The following is a 22509-nucleotide window of genomic DNA, read 5'->3' on the forward strand; positions in this document are numbered from 1 at the left end:
GGTTAGGTACAGAGTAAGGGACTGGGAGGGGCAGATTTCTCCCGGAAATGGAAATAGAATATGTAGTTATGGATGGATGTGGAGGGCTGAAATTGAAAGATCAAGTGGGGAGTGGGAGGAAAGGGGGGGATGAACGGGAAATGTATAGAGAGAGACAGGTAAAATTAAGGACTATTTGAGAGCTAGTATGGAAACCTAATACAGTAGAAGCTTCCTAAAATATATGCACATGTCAAGGTGATCTAAATGAAATTGCCAAATAACAGGTGAGACAGCCCCCACTGGCCAGCTCTTGTCACAAAATGAAGGTTTCAGTACAGGGATTGGGTTACATCTAACTGAGTTGTTGGCCAAAGGGGCCCCATGGGAAACCCCCATCCCCAACAAACCAAGCTGTTGCCAGGCCTTTTGTTCTCCACAAACTGACAGCAAAGACCAATTTCTGAAGACAGCACCTACACAACTCATTGAACATGGGGAACTCTAGCTGGTGTTAACACAGAGCCTTCACCGCTGCATGCTAGCATCTTTGGTACAGGAAAGTACTCTGCACGCTACCAAATGAGAAATATAAACACCAAACCAGCCACAAATCTTTTGATCTACAATAGTGTCCTGCTTGCAAGATATTCTGCTGCAATCGTGGCACACTGTGGGAGTAACCAACCAATATCTGATTTGACTTAAGGCCCACTGGCTCACTCCATGAGATGGAACCCATACCCGACATTGCTTGGGTGACCAAGGACCTAAGACTAGACAGCCCTGGGACATAGGGAAAAACTAAATACTACTTCTCTAAAAAGCAAAACAAGAGAAAAGAAAAAGAAAAGCCTTCTCCTTAGGGCTCAGGGAGCCCTGCAAAAGAGGTGGTGGAAAGAGTGTAAAAGCCAGCCATGATGGAAGACACCAAGGAAACAGGGGCCTCCAAGTCTAAATCAACATGATCGACACACTCACACACTCACAGAGACTGAGGTGGCATGCACAGGTCTGGTTCGGGGCCCTAGAAGCTGAAAAGAGAAGTGGACACCTCTTCCCATGCTAATCCAGAAGCTAACTCCAGCTGATAATCACTTGCAAATGAAAATTTAGTTTTTTTCCAAGTGAGTCACACTGGGGAAACAAAGTACTCTTAAGGGTAGGCTAGGCTACAAGCCCAGCCATAGATGGCCAATGGAAAAGGAACTCAATGGCATTTTTGGAGGTTCTTTGTTTCATAATGTCATGACAAGGCTTTCCTTTAATTTCTTTTGAAAAATTTTTATCTTGCTATATATATGTATATGTATATAAATTTTCCACTCTTTTTACCCTGCAGGGGTATTTTGTGTATATATTATGGTTTCTAGTTTAGTGTTTTTATGGGATTCCTGAGTGTGTGAATGAGTGGGTGTCTCTTTGTCTAGATCTATTTCTCATGCTTTTTTTTTCCTTCTTTTTTCTTACTTTATCCTATTCTGACATGTTAGTTTTCGTTTTGTCTTATGCTATATCTTATTATTATCTTTAGGAAACCTGATTGTTTTATAATGAGAGCTAGAAAAGGAGTGGATCTGGGTGGGAGGAGGTGGGAAGGAACTGGGAGGAATGGAAAGGGGAAACCATAATTGGAATGTATTATGCAAGAAAAAAATCTACTTTCAATATAAAGAAAAAAGTAAAACAGAAAGTGACTTCTCTGCCTAAATACGGCCTGAGCAAGAAAGAGGGAAGACCCAGGAAGCCTTGACTATAGACACAAAACTACAGACCACTAAGGAACGCTGAGAGAAGAAACAGTCTTCTTCAGGGAAGGGCACATCAATCGGTTTTCCAATACGAAATGACCATCCCTGAAAATATATGTACCAGTAACATTATATGGACTGAGCAAGTTGTACCTATGTATTTATAAATACATACAAATATGTATACAAATATTATATATAAACTATTTATTATGTGTATGCACACATATATGTAACAACAAAGAAAAAGAGGCTGTGAATTTGAAAGAAAGTGAGGGGCTATACGGGAGGAACTAAAGCAGAGGTTCTCAACCAGTGGGTCCTTTCACAGGGATTGCCTAAAACCATTGGAAAAGCACAGATATTTACATTATGATTCATAACAGTAGCAACATTACAGTTATGAAGTAGCAATGAAAATAATTTTATGGTTGGGGGACACCCCAACATGAGGAACTGTATTAAAGATCACAGCATCAGAAGGGTTGAGAACCACTGGGTTAGAGGGAAGACGAGAATGATGTAACTACTCTCAAAAAATAAAACTAATATATAATAAAAAGGACTTCCATCTGAAGATGGAAGCATGGCTGCTTGTGGTCCCTCTGCCATGCTGCTGGCATTCTTAATTTTCAGAACCAAGGAATACAGTTCAACCATGATTCTGCTACAGTCCGTATTCAATTCCACCAAAGTTTCTCCATCATAATTAAGGGCTCAGTTAGAATTGTTTTGTTTACTCTCAGGACAAAATCGTTAGAAGCAGGACATTATTTCTCATGGGCTTAGTTGCTGTATTATGTTCGGCCAAGTAAAATATAGAACACCAAGTCTGAAAAGATCTTATCTACTTCCTTTTCTTGATAGGGAACATTCAAAATCTAAACATTTTCAACAGTCCCATAATCCTTACTTCTTCTTTTCCCAAGCTGAAATAATATAAAAGTATTTTTAAATAAAACTCCCCTACACAAACTTTCAAAGCATATTAAATCAGCCCAAAATCATAGTAAATACTCTATGTCAAACTAACAGTGAATTGAAGCACATGATAAAGATCAATACTAGAAAATTTGTCACAGAAATGTAACTTAGATATTAACGCAACAAACTGTTTTAAGGAAAAACCATGTTAATGTAGAACTCTGGGCCTGTACAGTTCTGATATTTCACTTATGAAATGCCTGAGCCTTTATGGTTATTTAATATTAAGAACTGATACAAATGAACAAACCAAATGCATATTGTAACAGACCACACTGAAGAAGGCTGTGGTGGAGCCACACAGCTGGGAAACGCAAGGATTCTTGAGGATCTGTTTGTTTAGCGTTTAACTGTGGTCTACAAATTAAAGACACCAATTTTGTCTTTCAGAAAACAAATTTTGAATATGTAACTTCATCTCCTTTTTTCTAATGTAGCACAAGGGAGACTGGATGAAACGGTCAGGTTCAGGAAACTTGCTGAAGAAACAGAGGTGGCTTGCTGATGAATGATGTGAGAGTGGGGGACAGTAAAGAATCAAGGAAAGGGACATCTGTGTGGTGGCAGGTGAAGACCTTTAGACAAGTAGACAAGTTGGACATGATAACAGTAATAAAATCTGCTAGTTGATAAGAGAGCTATCCAGGTAATGATGAACTACCTGGGTAAGGTCCACAAGAAGAAAGGAAGGAAAAGGAAGAAAGGCAGACAGGCAGGAAGAAGGAAGGAAGGAAGGAAGGGAGGAAGGAAGGAAGGAAGGAAGAAAGAAAGATGGATAAGCTGGACATGATAGCGTTTTATGCTGGTGGTGTTTGCTGAGTGATGTACGTGAGCCGATTAAAACATTAACGGTGCTCCAATCAGCCCCTTGAATGGGGAAGAGTAGAATGAAACGGGAGCTGAGTGGACAATGATACTTCTCTTCACGTAGACTTAGTTCTTGCTTTGAGTCACAGGATGTCATTTAAGCCTAGTCTTAGCTTAGGCTGAAGATGCTATGTTCACAGATTCCTAGAAGAAGTACATGAAAATCACTTCCAGAAGAAGATAAAAATCACACAGGGGCTCAAATTATGTCCAAATTTCCTACAATTTAAAAGTACAAACAGTGCCAGACACTTGAAACCAGTCTTCACTGGAAGAATCATACAGATAAGAATGTTTTTTGACATGGTTTCTCTGTATCCCTGGCACTCACTGTTTAGACCAGCCTAGCCTTGAAGTCACAGGGATCCTTCTGCCTCTGCCTCTTCCTCTTGAGTGCTAAGATTAAAGGCATGCACCATCACCAACCATCATGACATATCTTAAAAAGGAATCAGATAGACATTCTAGAAGAGACAAAAAGTTAAGTGATCATATATGGTGACTTTTCTCCATCTCACCCAGCCCCACTGGACCTGCTGTCTCCATACTCCGGTCCCCACAGCCACTTAGTAGATAACCACTCAGAGGCTAAATATTAATTGTCATTGTTTGGCTTAGGATATTACTGGCTAGCTCTCACTTGTAAATTAACCTGTTGTTACTAACCCGCGTATTATTATGTATGTATTATGTATTATTATGTATGATGTCCTGGCATGTTACACCTTAGGCTGCGACATGCGTCTTCCCGTCTCTGTCTTCTTTCTCTCTCTAACGCTGCTTGAATTTCCTGCCTAGTTCTATTCTGCTTGGCCATTGGCCAAAACAGTTTTATTCATCAACCAGGGAGAGAAACACATACTCACAGCATGCGGAAGGACATCAAGTGACAGAGGCGAAGTTTCCCATTTGCCATACAGTTTAACAGCCACCTCAAAAGGGAAACTCTTGATTTTCTTATTCTTCATTCAACACATTGGGTTCTAACGGTTTAAAACTCACCTATTCACTGAAAATGATATACAATTATAAAATACAGCATGGTTAGCTATATGTAATTTGAAGCCAACATTCTTAACCCACTGGGAGACTAAAACTATAATAATTCAAGAGAACATTTATCATTCTCTTGAGAAATCCTGAGGTAATAAAATGTGAATGAATTTTGCAAAATACTAGCTTTTGTGATTGCTGTGGTTTTCATCTTTTGTATTATTTTACTAGAAGGCCACAAAAAGTTCGTTGATTTATTAATTGAACTCTATCTAAGGTATTTAAGATAATCACACTTGGAATATTCTCTTCCAACTTTTCTGCCTTAGAAATTTGTGACGGTCAGATGATCATGCCACATTTTTAGTTTTTAGTCAAGATATGTGACAGCGATTTTCAACATTTTATTTTTGGTGTGTGTGTGGGGGTTGACTTCTGTATTTTTCTGGACTTCCCAATTGCCACCCATAAGTAAAAAACTGCCCTACTTAGGAAATATCTTAATGCAGAAAATACTTCGAGATTGCATTTTCAACAAGATTTTTTTGGCTTCTGGGGCGAGGTATAAATACCGTTGGTAACACAGAAGAACACTGTGTCTGAGCACAGAATTGGATCTGATTCTTTTCCAGTATTTACCCTTATGCAAAATACACTGCAAGGTGCCATGGGATCTTTTAAATGACATGTCTTCTGACTATGGCACCCACACTATCCACTAGGTAAACAGTTGTAATGGGATTTTTTTGTTGTAATTTTCTTTTTTGAGACAAGGTCTTTCTATGTAGTCCTGGATGTTCTTGAGCTTGCTATGTAGACCAGGCTGGCCTCAAACTTATGGAGATCTACTTGCTTCTGCCTGCTTCTGCTTCCTGAATTCTGGGGTTAAGCATTAGTTTTGGTTTCACAAAATCGCAGCAGGCAGCAAAGAGCAGTGTTAACACAAAGTAAATCACAGCTCATGCTTTGTTTATTAAACAATCGCACAACGACGACAACAGAAGCGAAAGTCTAGCTAACTGAGTACCTAACTATGAGGGAAGCTTTCTGGAGTCGGATCCCTGCTGCCATCGCAGGTCGTCTGTGTGCCTTTGGAAGATCTACCTAGTCTTATTGCTAAGAAGGGACAATGTAAAGTGGGAATAATAAAGACAGTGTTCTGCATACGGTTGTGTAGAGAATTAAGCAGGGTAATATTTGTGAAGTGTTTATCGCTCGACTTAGGTTGTTAAGTGTAGGGCTTAGAAAGTGTTCTTTACCGTAGATATGACCAGTGAGATCTGGAATGGATTCTTCACAACAAATAAAACATTACTAAAGTTTCTTTATGTATACAAAGTGTGTGAACATACTCACCACTGCACCTGGTGCTCACTTGTTTGACAGTGTATGTACTTTGTTTTCAGACATTTTTGTCTAATTTTTCTGTACAATTTGTAAAATTATAACAAGATGGTTAGCTCTTACATGACACACACATGTATAATTTTCTGAAGGTTGTTTTTCTGTTGATGATGTAGTGTAAGTAGAAGTGAAAATTCTCAAGGTAAATATCAACAGCACGCTAGGATGTGAAAGGAGAAGCATGCAGTGTATGGGCTGCATCCCCATTTTCAGTGTCGGGGACTGACCATGTTGGAGAAGCACTCAGCCTCTGAGCTACACCCCAGCCCTTTGAGGACGAGAAATACTCCTGAGCAGAAGATGTTTACTTGAATGGCATTTGTAGACAGATATGTAATTTTTGAGCAAACCAAAGGTTCAAGTTTGTGGTTGTCATGGCTTCCAGGAGCTCTAACTTACTGGGGGTTGCTAAACTAAGCTTTTGGCTACCACATCATGGATCTTTGCCATCCCAGTCTGCTTTGTTTTGTTTTAAATCGACATGACACCATTCTGGTTTTTATGTTTTGCTTTCTTCCTCAAATTCCCTGGTTCTTAATAGATAGATACTCGTAGGCGACAGTTGCCGGGCTCACATTTCTGCTTGAGCAGTTTCTTCCTCTTGATGCTTTCTCATTTTTCTGTTCTGTTTCCGAAAAGCACATGCAGGAAGAAACTAGCGCCCAAGACTTTTCAGAGAGAAGCCTTTATAAGATGCACACACACTTCTCTTATTACGGTGGTTCTCACTGCACATCTTCAGCGGGTGAGGATAAACTCCCGGTGCCTTAATTTAAATGCTTGTTCTTAAGAAGAGAAGGTTGGCATTGAGAAAGTTGGGGTGTGGGGCTTGAGGGTAGACGATGTGAGGGGGTGATGAGAGAAAAACCCCACTCTTTCTTCTATTTTGTGAGTTGTGTGCTCTGGCAATCATCCACTCGACTCTTACACATCTGGTTAAGGACTGTGGTTTGTTCTCAGATGAGCACCCAGGGAGCGTGCGTGTGAAAGTCACACCTGAAATCTCAGACTGGGGGGTGGGAGCCCAGTCTGAAGACCTCAGAGGCAGCAATTGTGAAACGCTCAGTTCAGCTCAGCCACCAGGTCTCCTTAGACTTTGGCAGGTCTCTCGAACTTGGTTTTGATATTAGCATCAGGCAGGCATTAAAATAAATGACAAGTAATTTCATTTGTTTTTGAGGCTGAGAAGGTGACTCAGCTTATGGTATGCTTGTCTAGCATGCAAGACAAGACTGGGTTCCATTGCCAGTACACCAGGTGTGGTAGCACATGTCACAGTAAAATCTCAGTCGTGGGAGGCGGGGTGAAGACAGGATGATCAGGGGCTCAAGGTCATTCTCAGAGACAATCAGGGGTTCAAGGTCATTCTCAGATACACAGAAAGTTTGAATCCATCACATCTCAAAAATAAATGATAAAGAGAATAAAATTAAATAAAAGCAAAATGAAGCGATGTGTGCTCTCTCGTTCTCGTGTGTATGTGTGCGCGTGTGTGTGTGTGTACATGACACGGTGCTTTTGTGAAGGACAAGGATAACTGTGGAGTTGATTCTGTTCTCTCTCTCTCTCTGTACCTCCCTCCCTCCCTCCCTCCCTCCCTCCCTCCCTCCCTCCCTCCCTCTCTCTCTCCTTTTATGTAGTTTCTGGGGACTGTAATTAGGTCTTCAGTCTTGTAAAGTGGAGGAGGAGAGATAGAGGCCACTTGTTGGTTTTTGACCACCCGCCTAGCTTAGACCCAAAATAATCACACAGACACTGTATTAATTAAATCACTGCATGGCCCATTAGCTCTAACTTCTTATTGACTAACTCTTACATCTTAATTTAACCCATTTTTATTAATCTGTGTATCAGCACGTGACAGTGGTTTATCAGCTAAAGTATTTAGCGTCTGTCTCCGGTGGCTCCATTGCTTCTCTCTAACTCCGCCCTTCTTTCTCCCAACTTTTAGCCTAACTTTCCCTGCCTACCTAAGTTCTGCCTTGCTATAGACCCAAAGCAGTTTCTTTATTCATTAATGGTAATCACAGCACACAGAGGGAAATCCCACATCAGTATGGCCAACACCTTTACCCACTAAGCCATTTTGCTGCCCTGATCATGAAGAATTTTTGGTGGCATTAAAAACAGTTCATGTCATTACAGTATCAAATGGAAAAAAAGAATGCAGTCATGACTAAGGAAATTAAAATTAGCCGGTCTCATTGACATTGCCTGGCAGAGAACTTAAACCTACTCCCGTCTGTTGTCAGAACCTCCAGTACTAACAGCTTCGTGTGATGGAAAAATGGCATCACGATTTAAATGACATTTCTTCGATTCTTTTTCAGATATCTGATGAATCACTGAACTGAATCGAGGACAGCTACCCTTCCCTCACTGTCATAGCCCATGTCTTCAAACCTTCCTTGCTCTTAAGGATCTTATCTCATGATGTGAATCAGATTGATTCATTGAGAAAGCTTAAGAGGGGGGAGGGGAGAATATACATAGTTTAATGTTTGGTAAAAGGGAAGAGGGAACTGCTAACTTTGAAAAAAATGCATGTTGTTTTATCTTTTTTCCTGTTTGCACTGTTTTCTTCCCCTTCCTGGAGCACTTTGCCGTGGGGTAGGAAATTCTTACCACAGCGACTGAAGGTTTTTTTTCTTTCCTTCTTCCTCTCAACTGTAATCTAAGCGCACATTAACTAGCAACATTACACCATTTTTTTTTTTTTCTGGAAAGTTAGAATCTCTAATGAGTGACAACTGAAAGGTGATTATCTGTGTTTATACTAAACTTTCTTTTCCAAAGTCAGAGAGCAGGGAGACTCAGTGCTGAACCTCCAACAGAGACCCGCGGCTGAATGTCCACTGACCGGGTAAATGGACTCCGTGGACGTAATTCAGTTAAGGGTTTTCACACGGAGAGACAGTGCTGGATTCCCTGAGCAAATCAATCACAGAGGATCCTTCTAAGAGAGAGGGAAAAGGGTCACAGTCAAGGAATCAGGTTTGACAGCAGAGCAAAGGCCAGAATGATGTATCCACAGGCCAGAGAGCAGAGACGTCGTCTAGGTTCTGGGAAAGGGTGAGTCCCCAAAAGTGAAGCCCTGGCCATGCCTTGAGTTTAGCCCCTTACAGCCGTCTAGACTCTGACTCCTAGGCACTGAATTTGTGTTGTGTTAATCCACCAATTTTGGGATTGCTAGAGTAATAACAGAAAAGTGGTACACTTTCGATGCTCTCAGCGTTACGTATGGACCTCCAGACTAGATTGCAATTTCACCCAAGCATTCCAAGGAGAAATATTTATTCTACGTTGAAAGACTGGAGAAAACTGTACACTTTTTTTTTTCCTATTGGAGAATTTCCCCGAAGTTAATTGTGATTGGAACCTTTACAAGTGTAGGCTCCAAACAGGTCAAGATTCCTTGTCTGTTTGGAATGGACAAATCCATCTGTCTCAGGCATGATCAGAGCCTTACTGTACAGTTTATCTGTGAGCAGCAGGAGAGGAGAACCAATGAGCTGGAAGATAACTCACTCTGCTTCCTCTGCAAAGCATTGCACAGGAAATCTACTGCTGTGTCAAGTCCCAGAGAAGTTTCTTCTCTTCCAGCTTACTAATCAGACGGCAGCACGCCGAGTCCCAGGAAAGGGCAGGGAGGAAAGGAGGGCTCGCTGCTGATGGTTAAGAGGTGTTACCACACAGAAGCCAACGGGCGAGCAGAGGGAGCCTGGCCATGGTCACTACTGCTCTCCTACCTGTGAGGAGAAAAAGTACCGAGTGAGCAGCAGAAACCAGAAACCAGAAATGCCCTGCTTTTGGAGAACTTCTGACCTAGCGGTACTCTTGATATGGGGGGTCTTTGTGGCTGGTGAGTCTGAATTTCCTTTGGGAGAGGGACTGGGGGTGAGAGACCTGCTGCGTGCTGCTTTTGAGCCTTGCTCTTTTTGCCAGGCAGTGCAAGCCAATTGCTGCTGTAGAGATGGGGGGGGGGGGATCCTCTAGATGTGAGACATCTCATCACCCCTCCTTTCTGCTTTGCCATATTTATTTTGCTTTATGTCCTACAATATATGCATGTCTATCATTTCCTCCACTGCCATGTCCTCATCTCCCCTCCCCTTTGAGGACAAGGGAGAATAAATTAAACAGATATTTATAGCAAGCAAAGTGACATGGGTTCTCTGTATTTTCTCCCTCTTGGAGAAAAATAAAATATCATCTCCCATATCTCGCTTAGGTCTCCCTTGCCAACAGTGTAAGTCAGGAATACTTGTTTTTTTTTTTTTCTGTTATTTTCTGTGACTGTGGGATTTACGCATAACAGTTACGCTGGCATATCGCTGATGTATGTCTGTATTTATCTTGAAGATGTGTGGGCTACAGGAGACACTTTCTGAATCAGAAGGTGCCCTCCTCAATGTCTACATTCTTGTAGGCGTTGAATAGAATTTGGGGCTACTGTGGGGGTGTCCTGGTTTCACTATAGAAGGTAGGTGGGAGTTAGTGTGGGAGGGCATTTTCATGTTTCACTTTTAGTGGATGGAGAAGCTGCAAAGGAACAACGCACTTAGTTCTAAATTTTATAGTTCAGCGATTTAAAGAAGAAATGGGAGTTTTTCCTCTCATCAGAATTCCTTTAAAATCTTTTCTGTCTATCTTCCAGAAAAAGAGGGTCTCACGATAACCTTGTATGTGAGCACATGTAAAATAGCTCTGTTCTACCACCGCACCTCTCTGCTGAGATTTTTTACATGTCTTTTCTCTTTGATGTGCATAGCAACCCAGTGAGGTAGGCATGGACGACAGCTCCATCTTACAAAGCTAGAACTTGAGGCTTACAAAGGTGAAATGGTTTGTTCATGGTTCTAAAAAGGACACCACGAAACACTTGAGTGAGCAGTTTACCCGTAGGCTTTTCACTGCACAGAACCACCCACTGTAGCACTGCTAGACAATGCTAAGCTAATATTGGGCTAGAAGTTAAATGGGAAAAGAAAAAGAGAAATCTGCATCTTTCAGTAGCTGAGCTTCTCTAGGAAACTCCTAAAATCCGTGTAGGATGAGTTTGACAGAGAAAGCCAAGCAGGCAAGGAGCTGTTTGTGTCCTGTTGCATATTAACTTAGCGAAGCAGACAGAAAAGCAGCAAAATGGAAATGATAACAGATAATTTGAACTTTAAAGGCTTAAAGGTTAATTTTTAAAACTGCGTCTGAACACAAGTTGGAGATGCTGCATTCATCAGATCTCCTAGCTTGTATCATAAAGTCATGGAGTGTTTAGAACACAAATAAGCAAAGGACTTTATACACATGATCTGCACGCTAAGTTCATGGAGAAATCATTTAGGATGGGGAGCTGAAAATCAATGAGGGCCACAACTTTATGGCTTTGTTACTGGTGTTGCAGATAGGAATAGTTAGCTTACTCTGTGTAAGATCCATTCACACAGAAGACAGGAAGGGCGGCAGGGTAGAGGATAGGATGCTTTTGTTTTGCCTGTTTACTGTAAACTGTAAACCGTGTGGTATTTATCTAATGAAATACTCAAGGGAGAAGTTAAGAAGAAGCTAAGTCCCCAACTCATGTGTGGCTGCTTGTCCTCCACTTTCACGGACCATGTCTTTTCTTTCTACTGTCTTCTGAGTTTCCCTATGTTCAAATTATAGTTTCATGTTCTGACTGAAATCATTACACCTTTTATTGAAGTTACTGGTTTTGCCAATGTAAGTTGAAAAAAAAAAAGAAAGAAGAAGAAGAAGCAAAAAAGAAACGAACCAACTCTCCAGTGTTTTTTTTTTTTCTTTTCATAATTTTTACTCCTTTTCCTCCTCTTCCACTAGGGGGCAGGTAGTAACAGGAGGAGACAGCCAGCTCTCAGCTCTAAAGAGATCAAAAGCAACATCAGAAAAGCAGTGAATTGTCCTCACTAACTTCAGTCCTATCTTTCTTTTTTATTTCGTGTCTGCTGTTAATTTGCCTATTAGCTTAATATATAGATGTGTTTCTCTCTGGAATTTCATGCTCAATATTCTGGTAAATAAAAATGCTAAGAGTGCTCCCCCACCCTTCGCTCCCTGTGTATGTGTAAAGTGTGAAAGAATACCAACTAAACGTTTCCAGCAATTTAAATGAAGGAGACAAAAATACAATTAAATCTTCAAGGAACATTTAAAATCAGAAAATATTAAAGTAAAAATGAGGAAAGGTAAAACCGTAGGGTGTTGACAGTGTTACAGAAGATTTGGTCTTGAATTGGGCCTTGACTGAGCTTTGGGTAGATAGGGTAAGTCAGAGAAGGAAATTGGGAGAAAGGATGTGTAACAGGAACACAGGTCAGGGGGTTCTGTGAGACAATGGGCTCTAACCTGCAGGAACAGTGTATCATACAATAATAAAAAATAAGACTGCATTTCAAGGAACTTTAAAGGAAAATTGGTTATCTGGATATTGTACAGTTAACAGTGAGGTCGTCTATTAGCTTGTAAAAAGAAACAATATTCTAAGGCAGTAGTTTTGGAGAGTAATGTGACAGTAGCATTCTGTTGCTTAGCAGTGGCACTTAGTAGAGTCTTCCCTTTGAAGCAGAAATAGGGGGCTTCTTAGCAGGGGTTCCTACAATAGGTGTTCCATGCTATTAAACTGGTGCCTGAGAAGGGACTCGTAGAGGAAGGACATGAATGCTGGACATTCCTCTCCATACTAGGGAGTATAGGGGAATCCAGCATTTTTCAAGAACGCTTGGAGCAGGTGTTTCTTCAAAGTTAATACAGAGATTCAAATGACAAACACCAGAAATGCTTGCATTCAGGTCTGAGGAGCCATAACGATTTCTTTTCCTTTATAACAGAGGGCAAGATCTAATAAGAGATGGGAAAGAAGACAATATCACCAACAGATTATGTGTTTAGCCTTAACATGCAGAAAAGACATATTCTGAGATGGAGAAATGGGTTGAGACAGACATTAGATACAGGGAGGCCGGCCAGCTCAGAATGACTAGAATAAGATGGGGATAATGAAGGTGCTCACTGTAGGTAAACTGCTTCTCAGTAAGACCATGGGAATTTCGGCTGATGATGCGTCTGAACAAAACGATCCAGCGGTCATTTGGTTTTATACTGCGTCTGAAGAATTGGCCTATGTAGTCATTAAAAAACAATGCGTAACAGTGAGGTTTTGCCTCTTCTCCCATGTTGTCCCTGGCTCCCGTTTTCTAGCTCCTGACTGGGTCTAGGGAGCAGGACAGTGGGTGTTATGTGGCTTTCGATTGTGTGACGCTAATATTTCCTAAGAAGTAATCACCATTCATCACTTGAAGAAATGATAAACATCACAGATATATGTAATTTTTATGAGAGTTGATTATAATCTGCTCATTTCCCCCCAAGAACTGACATCACTTATGTATTAACACTAAACAACGAATTTTAAGGTTTTCATACCTAGAATGTATGTGCCTTGCATGTCTGGAAACCTAGGCTCCATTCTGAGAACACAATCTTACTTGTGTTTAAGGAAAGTACCATAAAGAAGCTGCAGCACTGAGGTACACCTAACAGTTCTGCTTATAGAGAAGTAGTTTTCTTTAAGCATCTCTGAGGCTCCAAACTGTTGATGATGTGGCAGGTTTTCTGAAGCCAGACTTAGGCACGGCTAGGTGTCTAGACTATTCCTTCATCTCAACCATCTCTCTTCTCGGACACAGCGGGCAGGGGTGTTGGTACTACTGAGCTAGCTGGCCTTCGAGAGATTCCGCACTGATCAGAATGCCTTTTAAGTCTCCCCCTTATTCATTTGTTGGGTGGGCTGACCTGGGGAGGGCTTGATTTTGAGCAAGGAAGGCAAGCCACCCTCTGAAGACCCAGAAAACTGAGGGCTGTCTGCTGGCAGCGCTCTGGGCTGGAGCAAGGGGCTGTCCCTGAAGGGGATTCTGGGTGGCACATTCTAGAAACGCACTGTACTTGCCGCCTCCTATATTCTTCATTCCTTTGTGAAATCCTGAGTCGAACCTTTATTTTACTTTCATTATCAAAGCACGTTGTTTGCTGGAGATGTGTAGAGTTCTGGATAGAGATCAATTCCCCTGCCCCCTTTCAGCACTGAAAAACTCTCACGAGAAACCAGCCCGCCACTCACATAATTTCTCTAAATTTAATCTCCTATCTCGTAGGGCTGTTTTCAACATTACATCCTCATTGCTGGGGTTTGCCACATTTAATCTGTCTAACTGTGGTATTTAATTGATAAGGGGTTACTTAATCTTTTTAGACAGTATTTCCCCACTTACGAAACAAGTAGGTATGATACTATTAAGAGATACAGACTTTTCAGAAGGAAAAGGATTCTTTTTCCTCATCTCAGGATGCCTCTATATTAAATTCTTTCATTTTGTATGAGGACCAATAAAGTCTAGCCATATTCCAGGAACTGCTGATCCTCTCGCCTCACCTTTCAGTGGGTGAACTGGCTTGGAACAGCTCTCCAGTACCAACAACAGAGGGGAAAGAGCCATGGCAAGAGTGTGTGTATGCGACCTCTGGTTTCAGACGTGATGTGCTGGAAATGACTGTGACATTCAAGAGAGAAACAATAGTGACTAAAGGTTTGAGATCCCTGTTTAGGAAAACAAGTCACAGCTAGAAAGAGACTTGGTCATTTGGTCAGTCAGTCGGGAAGGGGATGTTCTGCCATGTGTCTGTCACTGTGCTTTTTACCGGGGATATTTGGTAAAGAAAGATGTGGAGGGGCTGGAGATGTAGCTCAGTACCAGAGCATTGCACTGTCAGGTATAAGGCTTTAAATTAAAGCCCAGCACTTCAAAAAGACAGCTATTGATCTCGTTCTCTGGGAGCTTAGAATCTGGCAGGGATGATAGTTATTAAATAATAAAATAATTAAGCAACATAAAAAAGGTAGGGAAAAATGTAGTTGGTGAGTCTAATCTTGCCGGAAGTGACAGAGAAGGTGGATGGCAGAGCTACCCAGGGAGAGCTGTGAGACGAACCCTCCAGGCTGGTGGAACAGCCTGCTCGACACACAGAGAGAGCTGAGGTAGGGTTGGGGTGAGCGAATCCACAGTGTGGAGGTTTAGCAGGAATTTTGAATGATGGGAGGGATAATGGGAGAAGAATTAGAGAAACAAGAGTAGGTGAAGAACCACAGAGGGTGTCGCATGCCTGAAACCTCAGCATTTAGGTTGGTGGGGCAGGCGGTATGGCCAACCTAGGCTCCCTAGTTAGACACTGTCTCAAAGGAGCAAACGAAGTCAACAAATGTTCTTAAAAATAGAGGAGCAGGCGATGCTTGAGAGGAATACCCCACACCAAGGTGCTGGAGGACAAAGGTAATTTGGTAGTTTGCTGAGAGGGTCCTGAATAGGAGGCAAGGAGACAGAAAAGGAAATGTGTAGGTGTCGTGGCGGAGGTGAAGAAGGGGGCTTCACAAGGAGAAAGTGACCACGTGTGTTGTTAACATAGAGAGCAGAGAGAGGCGACCCTAAGATTAGTAAGTATATTTAGGAGCAGTACTGTCCTGCTAATATGAGTCATAGTTAACTATATGTGTATTCAAAAAGGTTGAGGCAAGAGAAGCTGCTAGTTTCTTTTTTGTTTGTTTTGAGACAGGGTTTCTCTGTGTGGTCCTGGCTGTCCTGGAACTCACTCTATCGAATTCACAGAGATCCACCTGCCTCTGCCTCCTGAGTGCTTGGATTAAAGGCCAGCACCACTACTGCCCAGCACAGCAAGGAAAGGTTTTAAAGGTGGAAAGAGAAGGATTGCACAGAATGTCTTCAAGCTGTCATGGTTGGCTGCAAGGCTCCATGACATGAGTGGGGTCTGTCCATATTTGCCCATCATTGTTGGGTAGATGTCTTGCTTTCTGTGTGAGGAGCCAGTGCCCTTTATCCCAAGTTCTACAGAGTCACGGTAGCTTTTGTTACCACACAGAAGCTCAAGATCCTCGTCTGTCTTCATCTTCTGGCTTTATTCATTTTATTCATTTTTTAAAAATAAGCTTTAATACAAACTTTCCAGTATAAAAACCCAGCCAAGCAACTTAGGCGCACAAATACTGCTGAAGAGATAGAGTTTGACTATAAAGATGCTGGTGTCTTTCAAGATTGCAGTTTGAGTAGAAGGCGGGGGAGCAGCCAGATTGCTGGTACTGTTGGGAAAGTGAGTGGGAGGGAAGCGATGCTGAGAGCCCCGGCCACTCATTCTAGAAGTGAGGTAGCAAAGAAGGGAAAAGACTGTAGCAAGAAAGGGAAAACAGAATCTACCCCTTTTTACTTTTTAAATCTCTATCAACAGTGGTAAACCCGGGACAGTGCTAGGGATAAGGACACCATCTGAGACAATGCGGTTGCTCAGTAGAAATGTCTTTCTGATCTGTGTGTCCGTGTGATTTTAAGGTATTTAGTAACTTCCTTTTTTCTTTTGACATTTTCTTACTTTACCATGAAATGCCACTGCCTGCCCGACTAACCCCTTTGCATGTTACAGGAACATTTACTTCTATGACCCTTTCTAAGGTATTGACAAAAAGTTGAAGTGGTAAATACATGGAGATTCCAAATGATTAAGTCTAGCTATTTTTATTCCCAAAGCAAACCTTAATTGGTCCCTTCTTAGAAGTTGCCCAGGGCCTGTTGTAATCCGGTACTTTTAAGATGTGCCTTGGGGAGTCAGGTGGTGGTAGGAGTCAGGAGGCAGAGGCAGACAGATCTCTGAGTTCAAGGCCAGCTGGGTCTACAGAGGAAGTTCCAGGACAGCCATGGCTACACAGAGAAATCCTGTCTCAAAAAAATCAAGCAATCAAAACAATAACAATACAACAACAACAACAACAGCAGCAGCAGCAGCAGCAGCAGCAGCAGCAGCAGCAGCAGCAGCAGCAGCAGCAGCAGCAGCAGCAGATGTACCACACGGAGTCTTCTATGGCCCTAAACTGCTAGGGACACTCAGGCTTTCAAAGTTCCAGGCAGCTTTGTTTTCCTGAACCTTTTCAGGTGTGTGTGGAAAGAGGCAGTGTTAAGAGCACTGCTCTAGGACTTTTGTAGTTTCTTTGCAGCTTGGGTTAGCCCTGTGCCACAGTCAGAGGATCGTGGCTCATTCTGATGCACCCGTCTTGCAATGTGGACTTTAATCCCCCACTGGTAGGGTGTCTGAGACCTTGCTTCATCCCTCCTAGCATGCTTAGAGCTCTGCCAGCTAAGGGACACAAAGCTACTTCACTGTTAGTAGCCTTAAACATCCTTACTACCTCATGTGTCTGCAATCATGACCTCTTAGGGCTTTTCGAAAGGAAACCACTTTGCTGTTTGCCTCATACTCCTTCAGGACATCTAGAATCCTGCTTCCCCACTTAGCTCTTCATTCTTTTAACCTCTACCTCTTTCCGTCTACAAGCACACGATGTCTCTCTCTCTGTTAAGACACTTCCTCCGTCTTCACACACCAGGCATTGCTCAATCTCTTTCCCACGTTTGTCATGAACAGGTAACAAAGTCAAGGTCTCATGGCTTCCAGCTCATCTAGGGCAGAATCCTTGAGAGTTTAAGCCTCCATTTTGTTGACTCAGTCGGCTCTGCTCTCTAGGCCCTTTCAGGCTGGCTTCCTCTTCAGCATCTTTGCTAAGATGGCTTCCCTGTAAGTCTCGAGAACCATCACGGACATTCTTATTGCCAAGTTGTAATGTTTTTACTTCAAGGTTTTCCCCTTTGTGTCAGGAGATCTTATTTTTTTTGGACTTCTTGACACTATGCTTACTTTCTGCTTTGCTGCACCTTCTGCCTAGTTCACAGCCTTCAGCAGAACCCTAGGTATGCAGGTTTGAAAGGTCTGTGTTTGACCTTTTCTCTAATTTCCATACCACAGGCAGACATTCGGCAGGTCACAGGCTTGAGCCCACAGGCAGTCACTCATATTTTTCAAACTTTAAATTAGCCTGTTCTTTAGTCTAGTGTCTAGAGTTGCTGGAAGGATGAGGTCCAACAATGTAACTGAAATTTTTGGCATGGCTTGTATTCATCAACATTTAAAAATGATTATTTTACAGTTCATCAAGAGTTTTCACATACGTTGTTTCATGCCATTTAGTTTGCTTTCTACAGATTGACTTTTTTTGGCCATTTTTAGTGTCTTGAGAAATAAGAGTTGTTTTTTTTTTTTTTTTTTTTTTTTGTAAGACTCAGCAAGATGGTTTTTATTAGCAGTTGGCACAAGTTCCTGACATAGGTAACTACTTTGCTGTGAAACAAGATTTATTTTTTGCAACAATTATTGTTTGCTTTCTAAATTTTATCTACCCGTTGAATTGTTTAAATTCTTGTATCTTAAGACTTGCTTTTGTAAGTATTTTCTTCGTGTTTTCATTTTACAAACCATCTGGGTGTTTATTTGATCTCCGCACCCCATCTGATCAGTAGAATTGGAGTCGTTAGTCATGATAACTAAGATGCTGTTCAATCTTTTGTCAAAGTTTTTTGACATCTTTTATCCAGTTTCTATTCATTCAGCTTTTCCCTTTTTTTTTTCCAAATTGGTTGTATGTGTTCTGCATATTTTCTGAGGAAAACTGGCCTTCGTTCGTCATAAATGTGTGAACAATCTTCAGAATTTTGCTTGGCAATCTGTTAGTGATTTTTGTTTCCATAAAAAGAATTTAAGTTCAGAAGTTAAAGTATTTCAGTATTGTTATTCCTAGTTTCAGTTTTCTATGGTTAGTAAAGTTTCTGGTTAAAGTCAACTGTCACACTTTACCTGGAACTTTCTTCCTGGTTTCCGGACTTGAACTCGCACATCCCAGGAAGTCCCTCGGCTCCTGCAGCATCTTCAGCTCTGTGCGACCTATTACCTTACCATCGCCAGCTCTGTGCGACCTATTACCTTACCATCGCAGCTCTGTGCGACCTATTACCTTACCATCGCAGCTCTGTGCGACCTATTACCTTACCATCGCCAGCTCTGTGCGACCTATTACCTTATCATCGTCAGCTCTGTGCGACCTATTACCTTACCATCGTCAGCTCTGTGCAACATATTACCTTACCATCGTCAGCTCTGTGAGACCTATTACCTTACCATCGCCAGCTCTGTGCAACATATTACCTTACCATCGCCAGCTCTGTGAGACCTATTACCTTACCATCGCCAGCTCTGTGCGACATATTACCTTACCATCGTCAGCTCTGTGCGACATATTACCTTACAATCGTCAGCTCTGTGCAAGAAGAAAAACCCCAAACTACCCTTGTTTTTTTTTTTCAGAGATTTTATTATTTTTTTTATATTTAAATATTTCCATTCTTTTTGTCTGAGGAGTGAGATAGGAACCTGATATTATTTCTTCCACATGCCTAGCTATCCCTCTTAATACCGTTCACTAATAATGTAATGAATCACCTTAGCCTATAGGAGCTTAAGTACCACTCATAATGTCAGGCCTCACTTCCCACATGTGTGATTAAGCAACTGAGGTTCTCAGAAACCCATGTAAGACTACAGGGATAAGAAATGAAGACTTAGTATATTGGTTGATATTCTGACTCAGATTTTGTTGTCTCCCTTCCTCTGTCTCCAATAGAACTTTGGGTTTCTGTCCAGAATTTTGTTACTCATCACCTAGCTAGAGTGCTGTCTGCTACTAGGTTGGTATCTTCAATAAGTAAAGACAGTTTCATAAAGTCTAAGATTATGAAACAGAGTCGTAGGTCAATTGTGCCAGTTATGCTTAAAAATATTAAAAATAAGTCATACAAATTTGTACTTTTTATTTATTTGCAATTATTTAAATTTTCTTCTCTGTTAAATATATTATGCTGTGTACCATAAGACATGCGTAGACATGAAGGCTGGTTGCATACCAAGGCCTGTGTAAGCAGAATGTTGGAGTCCCCCCAACTCTGCCCAACAGCAGCCACTGTCTCCAGAGCTCCTGATCTCCTTGGTAGAACAGCTGCTTCCTTATTGTCTATTCATCATCACATGTATGTGCTGCCCTGAAGAATAATGTGCCTCGTGCTTTTTTGTGTGTTGTGCCTAATAGGAATATTGAACTTTTTGTTTTGTAATTGCTTTCAATCACTCAGTGCAAATGAACCATCTCAGTTTACTTGGAACTCTATTTTTAAATTCTTGTTTAACCGCTAAGATTTCTGCAGTTAAGGAAACTCATTAGGGCCTATGAAAGTAAGCTCCTACTCGTCATATATCCTACTCAATACCAAAACAAAACAAGCAAAGCAAAACAAATACAAACCCCAAATTGACTATTTTTAAAATTATTTCTGTTCTTTATGTTTAAGCTTTTCATTTATTTTATTTTTTATCAAGGGTGAGAGTAATCTATGTTTAATTTTTTTCTATTTATGTGGTATATATACATGTGTATATGCTTTGTGTGTGTGTGTGTGTGTGTGTGTATTTGTGTGCATGTATGTGTGTATGTGCATGGATGCTCGCATGTGCACATGCGGTGTTCCTAGATCTTCAGGTTAGCTATCACAGTCTTTCACCAGGTTCTCTACCATACAGTGAAAACTGCTGCATTAGAGTAGAATATAGTGAAGTCATTTGGATGATGATAAATTAGTCTCATAACCTCTGAAAAACAGGCAATTTAATCACACATTTTAAAGAGTTTTCAATCTCATTTCATCTGTAACTCAAAAATACTTTGGAAAAATGACACTTTTCTAACCTATAGATACAACATGCAGCTTGTAAAATGTAGAAAAACATCCACTAAGTCACAATTAAAGTTCCCACATTAACCTTTACTGGAGCCAGGATTTTTCCACACCAACGTGACCTTATTATTCTGTGGTTAGCAAAAATCACCTCACAGTTGGGCTACATAAAGGTCTGCTAACTCCGTCTGAATTTCTGGATCTTTTATGATGAAGATATGAATCATAAAGTTGCATTCATTTAAAATAAAACCTTGAATTAGGCAGTGGTGGTGCATGTGTTTAATCCCAGCACTCAGGAGACAGAGGCAGGTGGATCTCTGAGTTTGAGGCCAGCCTGGTCTACTGGTCCAGGCCAGTCAGAACTACATAGATAGATCCTGCTTGAAAATACATGAATAAGAAAGATAAGATGAAACCTTGACCCTTTAGGAGAAATGGATCCATGATTACAATGGATTTGCTACCTCAGCTTGCAATCTATTCTTCTTATTCCTAGTTTGTTAAATGAATAAACAATACTGTATGTATTTGTCAGAGGGGAAAGCAATATACCATAACTCACCTCGTTATATAAAACATTTTGAGGAATAGGAAGAGGTAAAACTCCCGTGGCTTGTACTCTCTAGCAGTTAGAAATGACTTTCTGAAAAGACTGGGCCCTGAGTGTATTAGAATAGCTTCGAAGGATACTAACAGTTGAAAGGAAACAGTTATGAAGTTTGAGATGTAGGACTGACAAATGAAGACAGAAATGCTTTTAGACTTGGTTTCCTTAGATGTTTTCACAGATTCTGATGTGTATTTTTTGTGCTAAATAACAACAAAGGTGACAGGTTCTGAAATTTATGATAAGCAGTAGGAATGAGTTTTACTTAGCTGTGTAGAAATAGCTACAGAAACAAGGAAACAAAACTACCTTACACTTGTTTTTTTTATTATGCAGTGGTACAGTTATAAATTCATATCTTCATTTTAAAAAAGCCTACTGTTTGGGTCTGATTTAAAATATGAAGTTCATTTATTAGAACTTTAGCTGTAAGTTTGCATTTCCTCCAAAAGATCTGCAAATGAATGAAAAGGAAAAAAATTAACTTTTATATTTCTAATTTTTATGCATTAGTAATAATAAGTGACTATTAACAGCAGCATTACTGCTTAAATGTGGCACACACCATGCTCTACTTGACGGCTCCAGAACCAGGACTGCTAATGCTGATATTTCAGAAATGCCTTCCTCCAGGGTTTTTTTTTCTTGAGTGTGCACTCAAATGCAGCATTTTGCAACAGTTGACAATTGTTCAATCTTGCAAAGAAGTCATGTGCTGCCTCTGAGAGCCCTTGTCTGTCACTGGGGAAGCTGCTCCGGCTTTGCACAGTCATGCCTAAGCAATGTGTCCCGTGTGGGCGGGATTTGCTTGCTCAGGCATATGACAAAGATGCTTTGGGAAAGGAAGCTTCTGTGGCTCAAACTGACTAAGAAGTTTCACTAACAGTAAAACCAAAACACATTCTCCTATGCCAATTCTGACTTATGTGGAAAAGTTTTCTTCTCTCTGTATTTAAATACTACTTTCATTGAGAATCAAGGTCTCTGTTACGTGTTTATTTGTGTAGCTGCGTACGGTGTAGCTGCATTTGGCAATGATACACGAGTTAAAACTTGGTGTTTCTTTTTTAAAACAATGTTTTATTTTTAAAATTTGCTTACAGAATATTCTTTCCAGATGGAATTTTTATACATATTTCATTTCGGTTTAATACCTGCTCTCCACATACTATTCCCCCCTCTGCTTTGTTCTCTTGTCTTCCCTACCCCTTTCTTTAGAGTTAAAGCCAAGTCTGAC

General features: G+C 41.0%; 1 protein-coding gene across 1 annotated transcript in view; it reads left to right on the forward strand.

Annotated features, from left to right (window-relative positions):
• The first annotated feature begins 9530 nt into the window (after positions 1–9530).
• Positions 9531–22509, forward strand: part of Cd200r1 (CD200 receptor 1) — a 32335-nt gene continuing 19356 nt past the window's right edge. Inside the window, exon 1 of the mRNA XM_087900345.1 lies at positions 9531–9840. Within this exon, the coding sequence (XP_087756471.1) occupies positions 9777–9840 (64 nt within the window). The 5' untranslated portion in view covers positions 9531–9776. The remainder of the gene's footprint in view (positions 9841–22509) is intronic.

The sequence above is a fragment of the Myodes glareolus genome, chromosome 2 (assembly GCF_982192425.1).
Source record: "Myodes glareolus chromosome 2, mMyoGla1.1, whole genome shotgun sequence".
Classification (NCBI taxonomy): domain Eukaryota; kingdom Metazoa; phylum Chordata; class Mammalia; order Rodentia; family Cricetidae; genus Myodes; species Myodes glareolus.